This window comes from Eptesicus fuscus, chromosome 22, assembly GCF_027574615.1.
Source record: "Eptesicus fuscus isolate TK198812 chromosome 22, DD_ASM_mEF_20220401, whole genome shotgun sequence".
Lineage (NCBI taxonomy): Eukaryota > Metazoa > Chordata > Mammalia > Chiroptera > Vespertilionidae > Eptesicus > Eptesicus fuscus.
Window position 1 is genome coordinate 43,564,601 of NC_072494.1, and position 19,291 is coordinate 43,583,891.

General features: G+C 59.8%; 1 protein-coding gene across 1 annotated transcript in view; it reads right to left on the reverse strand.

The window, feature by feature from the left end:
• DDR2 (discoidin domain receptor tyrosine kinase 2) overlaps positions 1–19,291 on the reverse strand; it is an 81,030-nt gene that overhangs the window by 14,083 nt on the left and 47,656 nt on the right. Inside the window, exons 7-8 of the mRNA XM_054711795.1 lie at positions 4,237–4,420; positions 3,069–3,312 (exon numbers count right to left, since the gene is read on the reverse strand). Of these exons, the coding sequence (XP_054567770.1) occupies positions 3,069–3,312; positions 4,237–4,420 (428 nt within the window). The remainder of the gene's footprint in view (positions 1–3,068; positions 3,313–4,236; positions 4,421–19,291) is intronic.

Genomic DNA, 19,291 nt, shown 5'->3' on the forward strand with positions numbered 1-19,291 from the left:
AAGAAGGAAAGAGAAGAAGGAAGGAAGGACGAAAGGAAGGAAGGAGGGAGGGAGAAAGGGAGAGAGGGAGGGAAGGAGGGAGGGAGGGAGGGAGGGAAGGAAGGAAGGAGGGAGGAGGGAGGGAGGGAGGGAGGGAAGGAAGGAAGGAGGAAGGAAGGAAGGAGGAAGGAAGGAAGGAGGAAGGAAGGAAGGAGGAAGGAAGGAAGGAGGGAGGGAGGGAGGGAGGGAGGAAGGGAAGGAGGAAGGGAAGAAGGAAGGGAAGAAGGGAGGGAGGAAGGGTGATGTGGAGAGCCGTGACTACATATTATCATAAAGCTCCTAGGAAGTAAGACCCAAAGTCAGACAAGGCTCAGGAGCACAGGGAAGTGGGCCGGGCAGGCTCCTGCCAAGGGCCTCTTTCCCTGCAGGAAGTCCAGCTGTGCCACCGAAGGCCTCTCACGCCCGCACGGCCCCGCCCTGGCCTGGTGAACGCGCCTCGTCCTGCGGCCAGGGGGCGGCCCCGAGCGCTCTCTCTGGGAGGCCGCAGCTGCAGGACCGGACCCCGGTATTCGCCAGACTGACGTGGGCAACTGACGTTCTCCTCTGGGGAGTCTGGTCGAGGAGGTCGAGAACTAGACCTGCGCTTCTGTCCCATAAGACGTCTCTCCAAACCTCCCGCTTCTCCCTCTCAGCACGCTTCACACGTGTGCGCGGTGGCTGGCCCTCCAGGACGGCTCGGAATTGGGTCCTGGGGGTCCAGCGAACACGATATTATCGTGACGTGGAACCCAAAGCTCAGGAGGCCCCAGGGGCCAAACACCGTCCAGGCTGCCATTAGCTGCACCGCGGTGCCAGCCGCTGTGCACACCCGGCGCGTGGACGGAGGTCCGCGGTCCCCGTTCACACGCGTGAGCGCGTTGGAACACCGATCCGTGTGCTCGTCACAAACACTTCCCGTGGATGGCCAGCCCACGGCTTCCAGACGGAACCTCCCCCAGGGCACGGCGGCACAGGCCTGGCTTTCGAAGCAGTGCATCCTGAAGGGCAATGCATCTTGAAGTTCCTTCTGTAACAACCAGCTCAGGAAGCGCGGGGTCCTCGCTCACCCGGAAGCTCGTCCCTCCTCTCCTGCCGCTTCTCGCCCACACGTGTCCTCCGGGCCACGCACAAGGCACAGTCCTCGGGCAGCGTCCAGGCACCTCCACTGCCTGCGGCCTCTTCTCTCCTCTGACCGCTGATCGTTGGTCCCGATTTGACAGCATCCTCAATGCCTTTTGGCTTCTCCAGACCTGGCCCAGCGCTCTGACCCCGCGGTGACCTCTGGACATCATTCCCACCAACAGCAACCAAGATCCCCGGGGGAATGGTTGGCCCCACCTCTGGGGCAGTAAATGCTCAAAATGGGCTTGGGGCACCTGTTCCTTCCAAAAACAGGCGCGTTCCCGAGGCGGTGGGGCTGGGTCCGAGGGCCGCGGGGCCTGCGCAGGGGGTGTGCGCTCACCACAGGGCAGTCTGAGCATCAGAAAGGAGAAGCGCTGTTTGACTCACACATTGAATTCATAAAAAGCCGTGAAATGAGTGCGCAATGGACCAAAACAAACAAGGCCGGAGAGCAGACGGAGCTCAGTAGACGTCCGTGGAGGTGGCGAGGGCACCTGCTCCCGCTGGCAGCTGGCGAGAGGGGAAGCCAGGCGTGCGTCTGCCCTCCTGGGCACGAATGGTGCAGGAGGCGGCCCGGTCAGAAGACGCGGCGGCTGATGAATGCAGAGGAATGCAGAGGCGCGAGGCCACCCTTCGGCTCCCTGAGGAGCTGGCTGACTCCAGCAGCGGCCATTGTGGAGGTGCAGGCTCCTGGGGTCGTCCTCTCCCACCCGAGAGCGCTCCTAACAGCCCAGCCCCGGCGAGGTTCGACAGAAAGCACTAAACACATCCCTGAGGTTAAATCTGTTGACTTCCTGGCCCATGAGAAAGCTTTACACAATCCCAGGGTTACTCACAAATAGCCTTTAGAAAAGAAACTAGGAAAAGACTCTAACAATCTATGTAAATCTAGTGCTTGTCCCTTTAAAAATTATTTCTTCAGGGGGAGGGGTGAAAGCTCTGGCAGGTTAATCAGGCAAAAGTTTCCCTAATAAAACCATCAGCCCTGGCTGGTGTGGCTCAGTGGATGGAGTGTCAGCCTGCGGAGTGAAGGGTCCTGGGTTCAATTCCAGTCAAGGGCACATGCCCGGGTTGTGGGCTCGATCCCCAGTGGGGGGCGTGCAGGAGGCAGCCGAACAATGATTCTCTCCCATCATTGATGTTTCTATCTCTCTCTCCCTCTCCCTTTCTCTCTGAAATCAATAAAAATATTTTTTAAAATAAATAAAACAATCAGTCTCCCCTCCCCCCAAAAAAATAAATTAAAAAAAGCTCAAAGCACCATCTAAGAAAAGCCATTGACAAAAATAAATATGGAACCAGAATTGAAATCAGCCTTAGATATACCCTTTTGTCTGAGGGATGAGCCACCAGCCAAACCAGAATGCAGTTTTTTAAAAAGGCTGCTTCAGATAAAAGAGACATTTGGGAATATAATAAAGGAAATAGCCCAAGAGGGCCTTATCCAATCAGCCCAGTGCAGAGGACATCACGAGACAGCAGGAGGAGAGGGGCGGGCCTCGGGCCATGCAGGGGCGGCCACATGTTGCTAGAGTCACGGTGGTGTTATGCATGGAAGACCAGCTGTTTTCTGAGCGGCACCCTAACGTTTTTAGTAATGAAATCAGACATTGCCTTAGATTTGCCCTCAAATACTGTGGCCGAGGGGAGAACAGAGCAAACAGGTGTGACGGTCGGAGCGGGGCCGATGGTCCCTGTGCTTTCAGAAAATTCCCTCGGATGTTTGAGCAGTGCCACGGGGGCCTCCGCCGACGGCTCACTTTACCGGAGCGGCCAGCACGCCGTGCCCCCACTTCCAATCCCCGTCTCCGTTCTTTCAGACAAACATGTGAGAGCCGAGCCAACGACCTTCCCTGTCCCCATCCCTCCGCGGGGGCAGCCGGGAGCGGTCCCTCCCCGCCCCGCCCGCTCCCGGGGCCCAGCCCCACCTGACTGGAAGGTGATCTCGCTGAACATCATCCAGCTGTCGGCGAAGTGGTACTGGCACTTGAGGGCGCTGGCCATGCGGTGCTGCAGGGGCACGGTGACGAAGCGGGCGCTGGGGTTCACGGCGTCCAGCACCAGCGGGAAGGACACGGCGTTGGGCTCCCACTCGCCGGCCTCCGAGCGGAAGTAGCACTGCACCTCCCTGAAGGCCTTCACGCCCCTCTCGAACATGTTGTTGCAGTGCACCTGGGGGAGGGCCGCCGTGACTCTTCCGGCCGCGCACAGCGATGGGCACACCCTGCGCGCCAGGCCTCGTGGCGGGCGGAGGTTACCCCGTCCTTGGACAGAGCCCCCCGAGTCCCTACGGACAAAGGCTGAAGATGCCACGGTGGGGCGAGCGCTCCGGCCCCGAGGGAGGCCCGCGGCCGCGCCCTGGTCACTGGCCTGCGGGGCTGTGACCGCAAGAAGGGCTCTCTGCCGGGGCCCCCCTGCCCTCGAGCTCGCCCCCTGCCCCCGCGTGGCAGGACATCAGACCTGGAGACAGACGGCTGGCGCAGGCACCCGGGGCGGTCGCCCGGCCGCCCACAGAGGTGACGGAGCCGTCCTCTGCTGAGTGCAGGGCCAGAGCCGGCAGGGCCCGTGGAGGCGCCGGGGGCCCAGTCAGAGAACAGACACATCCCTGCCTGCGAACAGCTGGTGCTCGGAGCTGGGGGAGGCACCGGTGGGAAGCGGTTCAAAATGCAAAGCCCACCCTCTCCGTGGGGAAAGCGCCACGCGGAGCGCCCTCCTGGGTGGGACAGTCAGGTACCCCCGGCACAGGGCCGCCTCCGCAGCCTGGCTCTTGTGCCTCTGTGGGCCCCTCCCTCCGTAAAGAGATATTAAAGCCCATTGTGACAACTGTGTTGTTAAGCGGGGAGGATAATTCTTGGCCCTAAAGTTACTTGTTTCCTTCTGATATTTAAAGGAGTTAACCATCTTCGTGGGCCTACAGGCACGGTGGGCCCTGGAGACCGCCCTCCGTGCTGACGGACACACTGGCTCCTTTACAATGAGGAAGTGGCCACACAGGCTGGGGACTGGGGGCCGCCCGTGGCCAGTCAGGAGCGTGTCCTGCCGCCCCGCCCAGGCCGCCCAGCCCCCGCCCCGCCCAGGGCCCGGCGCCCCGCTGACCTTCATGGTGGTGAAGTTCCTGATGCGGTCAAACTCAAACACGATCTCGATGTAGCCGTTGGCGACACTCTCGTTCCTCCAGCCCACGTAGTCGTAGCCGGGCCACACGTGGTACTCATGGGTCTGGGTGAAGTCGTCTAGGCCGGACACCCCGTCCGTCAGCTGGCCCAGCCCTTCGGTCATGCTGCCGGCCAAAGGCAAGAGGAGGGGACAGAGGCGCCGAGTCAGCGCTCGCTCACGGAAGCGCTCTCGCCCGTCTGCGCCGGGTTCTGAGGAGGCTGTTACCATGGGGGGCGCAGGGTTACGAAAACTCCGATACACCTCACAGTATTGGCTCACCCATCCTGCATCGGTGCAGCATTAAGCTTCGTATCGATGCATTTTGCAAAACATTTTATTTTAATTCCCCCTTTACAGCAAAGCTTTTAAACAATATTTTATCACTTTCTATGCTCTGTTGTGTCCTTACCTATTCTTACATACTGAACATAACAAGTCTTTTGATAATGACTCAATGTTATCAGAGACATTTGATGAATGAATCCAGGAGTGAGCGAGTGAAGGGACCACACGGAGTGGACAGCAGCCTGCCCGTCCACGTCCTGGCCCCTGAGCTGGTGGGAAACTTGTTCTTCAGTGAGTCAGCCCTGGAAGCCAGCCCACACCCCAACAACCACCCCACACCCCAACAACCATCCCCATCCCAACAACCATCCCACACCCCAACAACCACCCCACACCCCAACAACCACCCCACCCCAACAACCATCCCACACCCCAACAACCATCCCACACCCCAACAACCACCCCACACCCCAACAACCATCCCCATCCCAACAACCACCCCACACCCCAACAACCACCACACACCCCAACAACCACCCCACACCCCAACAACCACCCCACACACCAACAACCATCCCACACCCCAACAACCATCCCACACCCCAACAACCATCCCATACCTTAACAACCATCCCCACACCCCAACAACCATCCCACACCCCAACAACCATCCCACACCTAAACAACCAGCCCACACCCCAACAACCATCCCCACCCCAACAACCACCCCACACACCAACAACCATCCCACACCACAACAACCATCCCACACCCCAACAACCATCGCATACCTTAACAACCATCCCCACACCCCAAAAACCATCCCACACCCCAACAACCACCCCACACCCCAACAACCACCACACACCCCAACAACCATCCCACACCCCAACAACCATCCCACACCCCAACAACCACCCCACACCCCAACAACCACCCCACACCCCAACCACCACCCCATCCCAACAACCATCCCACACCCCAACAACCACCCCCACACCCCAACAACCACCCCACACCCCAACAACCATCCCACACCCCAACAACCACCCCACACCCCAACAACCAACCCCACACCCCAACAACCACCACACACCCCAACAACCATCCCACACCCCAACAACCATCCCACACCCCAACAACCATCCCACACCCCAACAACCATCCCCACACCCCAACAACCATCCCACACCCCAACAACCACCCCACACCCCAACAACCACCCCATCCCAACAACCATCCCACACCCCAACAACCACCCCCACACCCCAACAACCACCCCACACCCCAACAACCATCCCACACCCCAACAACCACCCCACACCCCAACAACCACCCCATCCCAACAACCATCCCACACCCCAACAACCACCCCACACCCCAACAACCACCCCACACCCCAACAACCACCCCATCCCAACAACCATCCCCATCCCAACAACCACCCCATACCTTAACAACCATCCCCACACCCCAACAACCACCCCACACCCCAACAACCACCCCACACCCCAACAACCACCCCACACCCCAACAACCATCCCACACCCCAACAACCATCCCACACCCCAACAACCATCCCATACCTTAACAACCATCCCCACACCCCAACAACCACCCCACACCCCAACAACCACCCCATCCCAACAACCATCCCACACCCCAACAACCATCCCACACCCCAACAACCATCCCATACCTTAACAACCATCCCCACACCCCAACAACCACCCCACACCCCAACAACCACCCCATCCCAACAACCATCCCACACCCCAACAACCATCCCACACCCCAACAACCATCCCACACCCCAACAACCATCCCATACCTTAACAACCATCCCCACACCCCAACAACCACCCCATCCCAACAACCATCCCACACCCCAACAACCCCCCCCCCACCCCAACAACCACCCCACACCCCAACAACCATCCCACACCCCAACAACCACCCCCACACCCCAACAACCACCACACACCCCAACAACCATCCCACACCCCAACAACCATCCCACACCCCAACAACCATCCCACACCCCAACAACCATCCCCACACCCCAACAACCATCCCACACCCCAACAACCACCCCACACCCCAACAACCACCCCATCCCAACAACCATCCCACACCCCAACAACCACCCCCACACCCCAACAACCACCCCACACCCCAACAACCACCCCACACCCCAACAACCACCCCACACCCCAACAAACATCCCACACCCCAACAAACATCCCACACCCCAACAAACATCCCACACCCCAACAAACATCCCACACCCCAACAAACATCCCACACCCCAACAACCACCCCATGCCAACAACCACTCCACCCCAACAACCACCCCACACCCCAACAAACATCCCACACCCCAACAAACATCCCACACCCCAACAAACATCCCACACCCCAACAACCACCCCACACCCCAACAACCATCCCACACCCCAACAACCATCCCACACCCCAACAACCATCCCACACCCCAACAACCACCCCACACCCCAACAACCACCCCATCCCAACAACCATCCCACACCCCAACAACCACCCCACACCCCAACAACCATCCCACACCCCAACAACCATCCCACACCCCAACAACCACCCCATCCCAACAACCACCCCACACCCCAACAACCACCCCACACCCCAACAACCACCCCACACCCCAACAACCACCCCATCCCAACAACCACCCCACACCCCAACAACCACCCCACACCCCAACAACCACCCCACACCCCAACAACCATCCCACACCCCAACAACCACCCCACACCCCAACAACCACCCCACACCCCAACAACCATCCCATCCCAACAACCACCCCACACCCCAACAACCACCCCACACCCCAACAACCACCCCACACCCCAACAACCATCCCACACCCCAACAACCACCCCCACACCCCAACAACCACCCCATCCCAACAACCACCCCACCCCAACAACCACCCAACACCCCAACAACCATCCCACACCCCAACAAACATCCCACACCCCAAAAACCACCCCACACCCCAACAACCACCCCATCCCAACAACCATCCCACACCCCAACAACCACCCCCACACCCCAACAACCACCCCACACCCCAACAACCACCCCATCCCAACAACCATCCCACACCCCAACAACCACCCCACACCCCAACAACCACCCCACACCCCAACAAACATCCCACACCCCAACAAACATCCCACACCCCAACAAACATCCCACACCCCAACACACATCCCACACCCCAACAACCACCCCATCCCAACAACCACCCCACCCCAACAACCACCCCACACCCCAACAACCACCCCACACCCCAACAACCACCCCACACCCCAACAACCATCCCACACCCCAACAACCACCCCACACCCCAACAACCACCCCATCCCAACAACCACCCCACCCCAACAACCACCCCACACCCCAACAACCATCCCACACCCCAACAAACATCCCACACCCCAACAACCACCCCATCCCAACAACCACCCCACACCCCAACAACCATCCCACACCCCAACAACAACCCCATCCCAACAACCATCCCACACCCCAACAACCACCCCCACACCCCAATAACCACCCCACACCCCAACAAACATCCCACACCCCAACAACCACCCCACACCCCAACAACCACCCCATCCCAACAACCACCCCACCCCAACAACCACCCCACACCCCAACAACCATCCCACACCCCAACAAACATCCCACACCCCAACAACCACCCCACACCCCAACAACCACCCCATCCCAACAACCATCCCACACCCCAACAACCACCCCCACACCCCAACAACCACCCCACACCCCAACAACCACCCCATCCCAACAACCATCCCACACCCCAACAACCACCCCACACCCCAACAACCATCCCACACCCCAACAACCACCCCACACCCCAACAACCACCCCATCCCAACAACCATCCCACACCCCAACAACCACCCCACACCCCAACAACCATCCCACACCCCAACAACCACCCCACACCCCAACAACCACCCCATCCCAACAACCACCCCACACCCCAACAACCACCCCACACCCCAACAACCACCCCATCCCAACAACCACCCCACACCCCAACAACCACCCCACACCCCAACAACCACCCCACACCCCAACAACCACCCCACACCCCAACAACCACCCCATCCCAACAACCACCCCACACCCCAACAACCACCCCACACCCCAACAACCACCCCACACCCCAACAACCATCCCACACCCCAACAACCACCCCACACCCCAACAACCATCCCACACCCCAACAACCATCCCACACCCCAACAACCATCCCACACCCCAACAACCACCCCATCCCAACAACCATCCCACACCCCAACAACCACCCCACACCCCAACAACCATCCCACACCCCAACAACCACCCCACACCCCAACAACCACCCCATCCCAACAACCACCCCACACCCCAACAACCACCCCACACCCCAACAACCACCCCATCCCAACAACCACCCCACACCCCAACAACCACCCCACACCCCAACAACCACCCCACACCCCCAACAACCATCCCACACCCCAACAACCACCCCACACCCCAACAACCACCCCATCCCAACAACCACCCCACCCCAACAACCACCCCACACCGCAACAACCATCCCACACCCCAACAAACATCCCACACCCCAACAACCACCCCATCCCAACAACCACCCCACACCCCAACAACCATCCCACACCCCAACAACCATCCCACACCCCAACAACCACCCCACACCCCAACAATCACCCCATCCCAACAACCATCCCACACCCCAACAACCATCCCACACCCCAACAACCACCCCACACCCCAACAACCACCCCAACCCAACAACCACCCCACCCCAACAACCACCCCACACCCCAACAACCATCCCACACCCAACAAACATCCCACACCCCAACAACCACCCCATCCCAACAACCACCCCACACCCCAACAACCATCCCACACCCCAACAACCACCCCACACCCCAACAACCACCCCATCCCAACAACCATCCCACACCCCAACAACCACCCCACACCCCAACAACCACCCCACACCCCACAACCATCCCACACCCCACAACCATCCCACACCCCAACAACCACCCCACACCCCAACAACCATCCCACACCCCAACAACCACCCCACACCCCAACAACCACCCCATCCCAACAACCACCCCACCCCAACAACCACCCAACACCCCAACAACCATCCCACACCCCAACAAACATCCCACACCCCAAAAACCACCCCACACCCCAACAACCACCCCATCCCAACAACCATCCCACACCCCAACAACCACCCCCCACACCCCAACAACCCCCCCACACCCCAACAACCACCCCATCCCAACAACCATCCCACACCCCAACAACCACCCCACACCCCAACAACCACCCCACACCCCAACAAACATCCCACACCCCAACAAACATCCCACACCCCAACAAACATCCCACACCCCAACAAACATCCCACACCCCAACAACCACCCCATGCCAACAACCACTCCACCCCAACAACCACCCCACACCCCAACAAACATCCCACACCCCAACAAACATCCCACACCCCAACAAACATCCCACACCCCAACAACCACCCCACACCCCAACAAACATCCCACACCCCAACAACCACCCCACACCCCAACAACCACCCCATCCCAACAACCACCCCACCCCAACAACCATCCCACACCCCAACAACCACCCCATCCCAACAACCATCCCACACCCCAACAACCACCCCACACCCCAACAACCACCCCATCCCAACAACCATCCCACACCCCAACAACCACCCCACACCCCAACAACCATCCCACACCCCAACAACCACCCCACACCCCAACAACCACCCCATCCCAACAACCACCCCACACCCCAACAACCACCCCACACCCCAACAACCACCCCACACCCCAACAACCACCCCATCCCAACAACCACCCCACACCCCAACAACCACCCCACACCCCAACAACCACCCCACACCCCAACAACCACCCCACACCCCAACAACCACCCCACACCCCAACAACCACCCCATCCCAACAACCACCCCACCCCAACTACCACCCAACACCCCAACAACCATCCCACACCCCCAACAAACATCCCACACCCCAAAAACCACCCCACACCCCAACCACCACCCCATCCCAACAACCATCCCACACCCCAACAACCACCCCCACACCCCAACAACCACCCCACACCCCAACAACCACCCCATCCCAACAACCATCCCACACCCCAACAACCACCCCACACCCCAACAACCACCCCACACCCCAACAAACATCCCACACCCCAACAAACATCCCACACCCCAACAAACATCCCACACCCCAACAAACATCCCACACCCCAACAACCACCCCATCCCAACAACCACCCCACCCCAACAACCACCCCACACACCCCAACAACCCACCCCACACCCCAACAACCACCCCACACCCCAACAACCATCCCACACCCCAACAACCACCCCCACACCCCAACAACCACCCCCATCCCAACAACCACCCCACCCCAACAACCACCCCACACCCCAACAACCATCCCACACCCCAACAAACATCCCACACCCCAACAACCACCCCATCCCAACAACCACCCCACAACCCCAACAACCATCCCACACCCCAACAACAACCCCATCCCAACAACCATCCCACACCCCAACAACCACCCCCACACCCCAATAACCACCCCACACCCCAACAAACATCCCACACCCCAACAACCACCCCACACCCCAACAACCACCCCATCCCAACAACCACCCCACCCCAACAACCACCCCACACCCCAACAACCATCCCACACCCCAACAAACATCCCACACCCCAACAACCACCCCACACCCCAACAACCACCCCATCCCAACAACCATCCCACACCCCAACAACCACCCCCACACCCCAACAACCACCCCACACCCCAACAACCACCCCATCCCAACAACCATCCCACACCCCAACAACCACCCCACACCCCAACAACCAACCCACACCCCAACAACCACCCCACACCCCAACAACCACCCCCACCCAACAACCATCCCACACCCCAACAACCACCCCACACCCCAACAACCATCCCACACCCCAACAACCACCCCACACCCCAACAACCACCCCATCCCAACAACCACCCCACACCCCAACAACCACCCCACACCCCAACAACAATCCCCATCCCAACAACCACCCCACACCCCAACAACCACCCCACACCCCAACAACCACCCCACACCCCAACAACCACCCCACACCCCAACAACCATTCCACACCCCAACAACCACCCTACACCCCAACAACCACCCCACACCCCAACAACCACCCCATCCCAACAACCACCCCACACCCCAACAACCACCCCACACCCCAACAACCACCCCACACCCCAACAACCATCCCACACCCCAACAACCACCCCACACCCCAACAACCATCCCACACCCCAACAACCATCCCACACCCCAACAACCATCCCACACCCCAACAACCACCCCACACCCCAACAACCACCCCATCCCAACAACCATCCCACACCCCAACAACCACCCCACACCCCAACAACCACCCCATCCCAACAACCATCCCACACCCCAACAACCACCCCCCCACCCCCAACAACCACCCCACACCCCAACAACCATCCCACACCCCAACAACCACCCCACACCCCAACAACCACCCCATCCCAACAACCATCCCACACCCCAACAACCATCCCACACCCCAACAACCACCCCACACCCCAACAACCACCCCATCCCAACAACCATCCCCATCCCAACAACCACCCCATACCTTAACAACCATCCCCACACCCCAACAACCACCCCACACCCCAACAACCACCCCACACCCCAACAACCCACCCCACACCCCAACAACCATCCCACACCCCAACAACCATCCCACACCCCAACAACCATCCCATACCTTAACAACCATCCCCACACCCCAACAACCACCCCACACCCCAACAACCACCCCATCCCAACAACCATCCCACACCCCAACAACCATCCCACACCCCAACAACCATCCCATACCTTAACAACCATCCCCACACCCCAACAACCACCCCACACCCCAACAACCACCCCATCCCAACAACCATCCACACCCCAACAACCATCCCACACCCCAACAACCATCCCACACCCCAACAACCATCCCATACCTTAACAACCATCCCCACACCCCAACAACCACCCCATCCCAACAACCATCCCACACCCCAACAACCACCCCCACACCCCAACAACCACCCCACACCCCAACAACCATCCCACACCCCAACAACCACCCCCACACCCCAACAACCACCACACACCCCAACAACCATCCCACACCCCAACAACCATCCCCACACCCCAACAACCATCCCACACCCCAACAACCATCCCCACACCCCAACAACCATCCCACACCCCAACAACCACCCCACACCCCAACAACCACCCCATCCCAACAACCATCCCACACCCCAACAACCACCCCCACACCCCAACAACCACCCCACACCCCAACAACCACCCCACACCCCAACAACCACCCCACACCCCAACAAACATCCCACACCCCAACAAACATCCCACACCCCAACAAACATCCCACACCCCAACAAACATCCCACACCCCAACAAACATCCCACACCCCAACAACCACCCCATGCCAACAACCACTCCACCCCAACAACCACCCCACACCCCAACAAACATCCCACACCCCAACAAACATCCCACACCCCAACAAACATCCCACACCCCAACAACCACCCCACACCCCAACAACCATCCCACACCCCAACAACCATCCCACACCCCAACAACCATCCCACACCCCAACAACCACCCCACACCCCAACAACCACCCCATCCCAACAACCATCCCACACCCCAACAACCACCCCACACCCCAACAACCATCCCACACCCCAACAACCATCCCACACCCCAACAACCACCCCATCCCAACAACCACCCCACACCCCAACAACCACCCCACACCCCAACAACCACCCCACACCCCAACAACCACCCCATCCCAACAACCACCCCACACCCCAACAACCACCCCACACCCCAACAACCACCCCACACCCCAACAACCATCCCACACCCCAACAACCACCCCACACCCCAACAACCACCCCACACCCCCACAACCACCCCATCCCAACAACCACCCCACACCCCAACAACCACCCCCCACCCCAACAACCACCCCACACCCCAACAACCATCCCACACCCCAACAACCACCCCCACACCCCAACAACCACCCCATCCCAACAACCACCCCCACCCCAACAACCACCCAACACCCCAACAACCATCCCACACCCCAACAAACATCCCACACCCCAAAAACCACCCCACACCCCCAACAACCACCCCATCCCAACAACCATCCCACACCCCAACAACCACCCCCACACCCAACAACCACCCCACACCCCAACAACCACCCCATCCAACAACCATCCCACACCCCAACAACCACCCCACACCCCAACAACCACCCCACACCCCAACAAACATCCCACACCCCAACAAACATCCCACACCCCAACAAACATCCCACACCCCAACACACATCCCACACCCCAACAACCACCCCATCCCAACAACCACCCCACCCCAACAACCACCCCACACCCCAACAACCACCCCACACCCCAACAACCACCCCACACCCCAACAACCATCCCACACCCCAACAACCACCCCACACCCCAACAACCACCCCATCCCAACAACCACCCCACCCCAACAACCACCCCACACCCCAACAACCATCCCACACCCCAACAAACATCCCACACCCCAACAACCACCCCATCCCAACAACCACCCCACACCCCAACAACCATCCCACACCCCAACAACAACCCCATCCCAACAACCATCCCACACCCCAACAACCACCCCCACACCCCAATAACCACCCCACACCCCAACAAACATCCCACACCCCAACAACCACCCCACACCCCAACAACCACCCCATCCCAACAACCACCCCACCCCAACAACCACCCCACACCCCAACAACCATCCCACACCCCAACAACCACCCCACACCCCAACAACCACCCCATCCCAACAACCATCCCACACCCCAACAACCACCCCCACACCCCAACAACCACCCCACACCCCAACAACCACCCCATCCCAACAACCATCCCACACCCCAACAACCACCCCACACCCCAACAACCATCCCACACCCCAACAACCACCCCACACCCCAACAACCACCCCATCCCAACAACCATCCCACACCCCAACAACCACCCCACACCCCAACAACCATCCCACACCCCAACAACCACCCCACACCCCAACAACCACCCCATCCCAACAACCACCCCACACCCCAACAACCACCCCACACCCCAACAACCACCCCATCCCAACAACCACCCCACACCCCAACAACCACCCCACACCCCAACAACCACCCCACACCCCAACAACCACCCCACACCCCAACAACCACCCCATCCCAACAACCACCCCACACCCCAACAACCACCCCACACCCCAACAACCACCCCACACCCCAACAACCATCCCACACCCCAACAACCACCCCACACCCCAACAACCATCCCACACCCCAACAACCATCCCACACCCCAACAACCATCCCACACCCCAACAACCACCCCACACCCCAACAACCACCCCATCCCAACAACCATCCCACACCCCAACAACCACCCCACACCCCAACAACCATCCCACACCCCAACAACCACCCCACACCCCAACAACCACCCCATCCCAACAACCACCCCACACCCCAACAACCACCCCACACCCCAACAACCACCCCATCCCAACAACCACCCCACACCCCAACAACCACCCCACACCCCAACAACCACCCCACACCCCAACAACCATCCCACACCCCAACAACCACCCCCACACCCCAACAACCACCCCATCCCAACAACCACCCCACCCCAACAACCACCCCACACCGCAACAACCATCCCACACCCCAACAAACATCCCACACCCCAACAACCACCCCATCCCAACAACCACCCCACACCCCAACAACCATCCCACACCCCAACAACCATCCCACACCCCAACAACCACCCCACACCCCAACAATCACCCCATCCCAACAACCATCCCACACCCCAACAACCATCCCACACCCCAACAACCACCCCACACCCCAACAACCACCCCATCCCAACAACCACCCCACCCCAACAACCACCCCACACCCCAACAACCATCCCACACCCAACAAACATCCCACACCCCAACAACCACCCCATCCCAACAACCACCCCACACCCCAACAACCATCCCACACCCCAACAACCACCCCACACCCCAACAACCACCCCATCCCAACAACCATCCCACACCCCAACAACCACCCCACACCCTAACAACCACCCCACACCCCACAACCATCCCACACCCCACAACCATCCCACACCCCAACAACCACCCCACACCCCAACAACCATCCCACACCCCAACAACCACCCCACACCCCAACAACCACCCCATCCCAACAACCACCCCACCCCAACAACCACCCAACACCCCAACAACCATCCCACACCCCAACAAACATCCCACACCCCAAAAACCACCCCACACCCCAACAACCACCCCATCCCAACAACCATCCCACACCCCAACAACCACCCCCACACCCCAACAACCACCCCACACCCCAACAACCACCCCATCCCAACAACCATCCCACACCCCAACAACCACCCCACACCCCAACAACCACCCCACACCCCAACAAACATCCCACACCCCAACAAACATCCCACACCCCAACAAACATCCCACACCCCAACAAACATCCCACACCCCAACAACCACCCCATGCCAACAACCACTCCACCCCAACAACCACCCCACACCCCAACAAACATCCCACACCCCAACAAACATCCCACACCCCAACAAACATCCCACACCCCAACAACCACCCCACACCCCAACAAACATCCCACACCCCAACAACCACCCCACACCCCAACAACCACCCCATCCCAACAACCACCCCACCCCAACAACCATCCCACACCCCAACAACCACCCCATCCCAACAACCATCCCACACCCCAACAACCACCCCACACCCCAACAACCACCCCATCCCAACAACCATCCCACACCCCAACAACCACCCCACACCCCAACAACCATCCCACACCCCAACAACCACCCCACACCCCAACAACCACCCCATCCCAACAACCACCCCACACCCCAACAACCACCCCACACCCCAACAACCACCCCACACCCCAACAACCACCCCATCCCAACAACCACCCCACACCCCAACAACCACCCCACACCCCAACAACCACCCCACACCCCAACAACCACCCCACACCCCAACAACCACCCCACACCCCAACAACCACCCCACCCCAACAACCACCCCACCCCAACTACCACCCAACACCCCAACAACCATCCCACACCCCAACAAACATCCCACACCCCAAAAACCACCCCCCACCCCAACCACCACCCCATCCCAACAACCATCCCACACCCCAACAACCACCCCCCCACCCCAACAACCACCCCACACCCCAACAACCACCCCATCCCAACAACCATCCCACACCCCAACAACCACCCCACACCCCAACAACCACCCCACACCCCAACAACCACCCCACACCCCAACAAACATCCCACACCCCAACAAACATCCCACACCCCAACAAACAACCCACACCCCAACAACCACCCCATCCCAACAACCACCCCACCCCAACAACCACCCCACACCCCAACAACCACCCCACACCCCAACAACCACCCCACACCCCAACAACCATCCCACACCCCAACAACCACCCCACACCCCAACAACCACCCCATCCCAACAACCACCCCACCCCAACAACCACCCCACACCCCAACAACCATCCCACACCCCAACAAACATCCCACACCCCAACAACCACCCCATCCCAACAACCACCCCACACCCCAACAACCATCCCACACCCCAACAACAACCCCATCCCAACAACCATCCCACACCCCAACAACCACCCCCACACCCCAATAACCACCCCACACCCCAACAAACATCCCACACCCCAACAACCACCCCACACCCCAACAACCACCCCATCCCAACAACCACCCCACCCCAACAACCACCCCACACCCCAACAACCATCCCACACCCCAACAAACATCCCACACCCCAACAACCACCCCACACCCCAACAACCACCCCATCCCAACAACCATCCCACACCCCAACAACCACCCCCACACCCCAACAACCACCCCACACCCCAACAACCACCCCATCCCAACAACCATCCCACACCCCAACAACCACCCCACACCCCAACAACCATCCCACACCCCAACAACCACCCCACACCCCAACAACCACCCCATCCCAACAACCATCCCACACCCCAACAACCACCCCACACCCCAACAACCATCCCACACCCCAACAACCACCCCACACCCCAACAACCACCCCATCCCAACAACCACCCCACACCCCAACAACCACCCCACACCCCAACAACCACCCCATCCCAACAACCACCCCACACCCCAACAACCACCCCACACCCCAACAACCACCCCACACCCCAACAACCACCCCACACCCCAACAACCATTCCACACCCCAACAACCACCCTACACCCCAACAACCACCCCACACCCCAACAACCACCCCATCCCAACAACCACCCCACACCCCAACAACCACCCCACACCCCAACAACCACCCCACACCCCAACAACCATCCCACACCCCAACAACCACCCCACACCCCAACAACCATCCCACACCCCAACAACCATCCCACACCCCAACAACCATCCCACACCCCAACAACCACCCCACACCCCAACAACCACCCCATCCCAACAACCATCCCACACCCCAACAACCACCCCACACCCCAACAACCATCCCACACCCCAACAACCACCCCACACCCCAACAACCACCCCAACCCCACAACCACCCCACACCCCAACAACCACCCCACACCCCAACAACCACCCCATCCCAACAACCACCCCACACCCCAACAACCACCCCACACCCCAACAACCACCCCACACCCCAACAACCATCCCACACCCCAACAACCACCCCACACCCCAACAACCACCCCATCCCAACAACCACCCCACCCCAACAACCACCCCACACCCCAACAACCATCCCACACCCCAACAAACATCCCACACCCCAACAACCACCCCATCCCAACAACCACCCCACACCCCAACAACCAACCCACACCCCAACAACCATCCCACACCCCAACAACCACCCCACACCCCAACAACCACCCCATCCCAACAACCATCCCACACCCCAACAACCATCCCACACCCCAACAACCACCCCACACCCCAACAACCACCCCATCCCAACAACCACCCCACCCCAACAACCACCCCACACCCCAACAACCATCCCACACCCCAACAAACATCCCACACCCCAACAACCACCCCATCCCAACAACCACCCCACACCCCAACAACCATCCCACACCCCAACAACCACCCCACACCCCAACAACCACCCCATCCCAACAACCATCCCACACCCCAACAACCACCCCA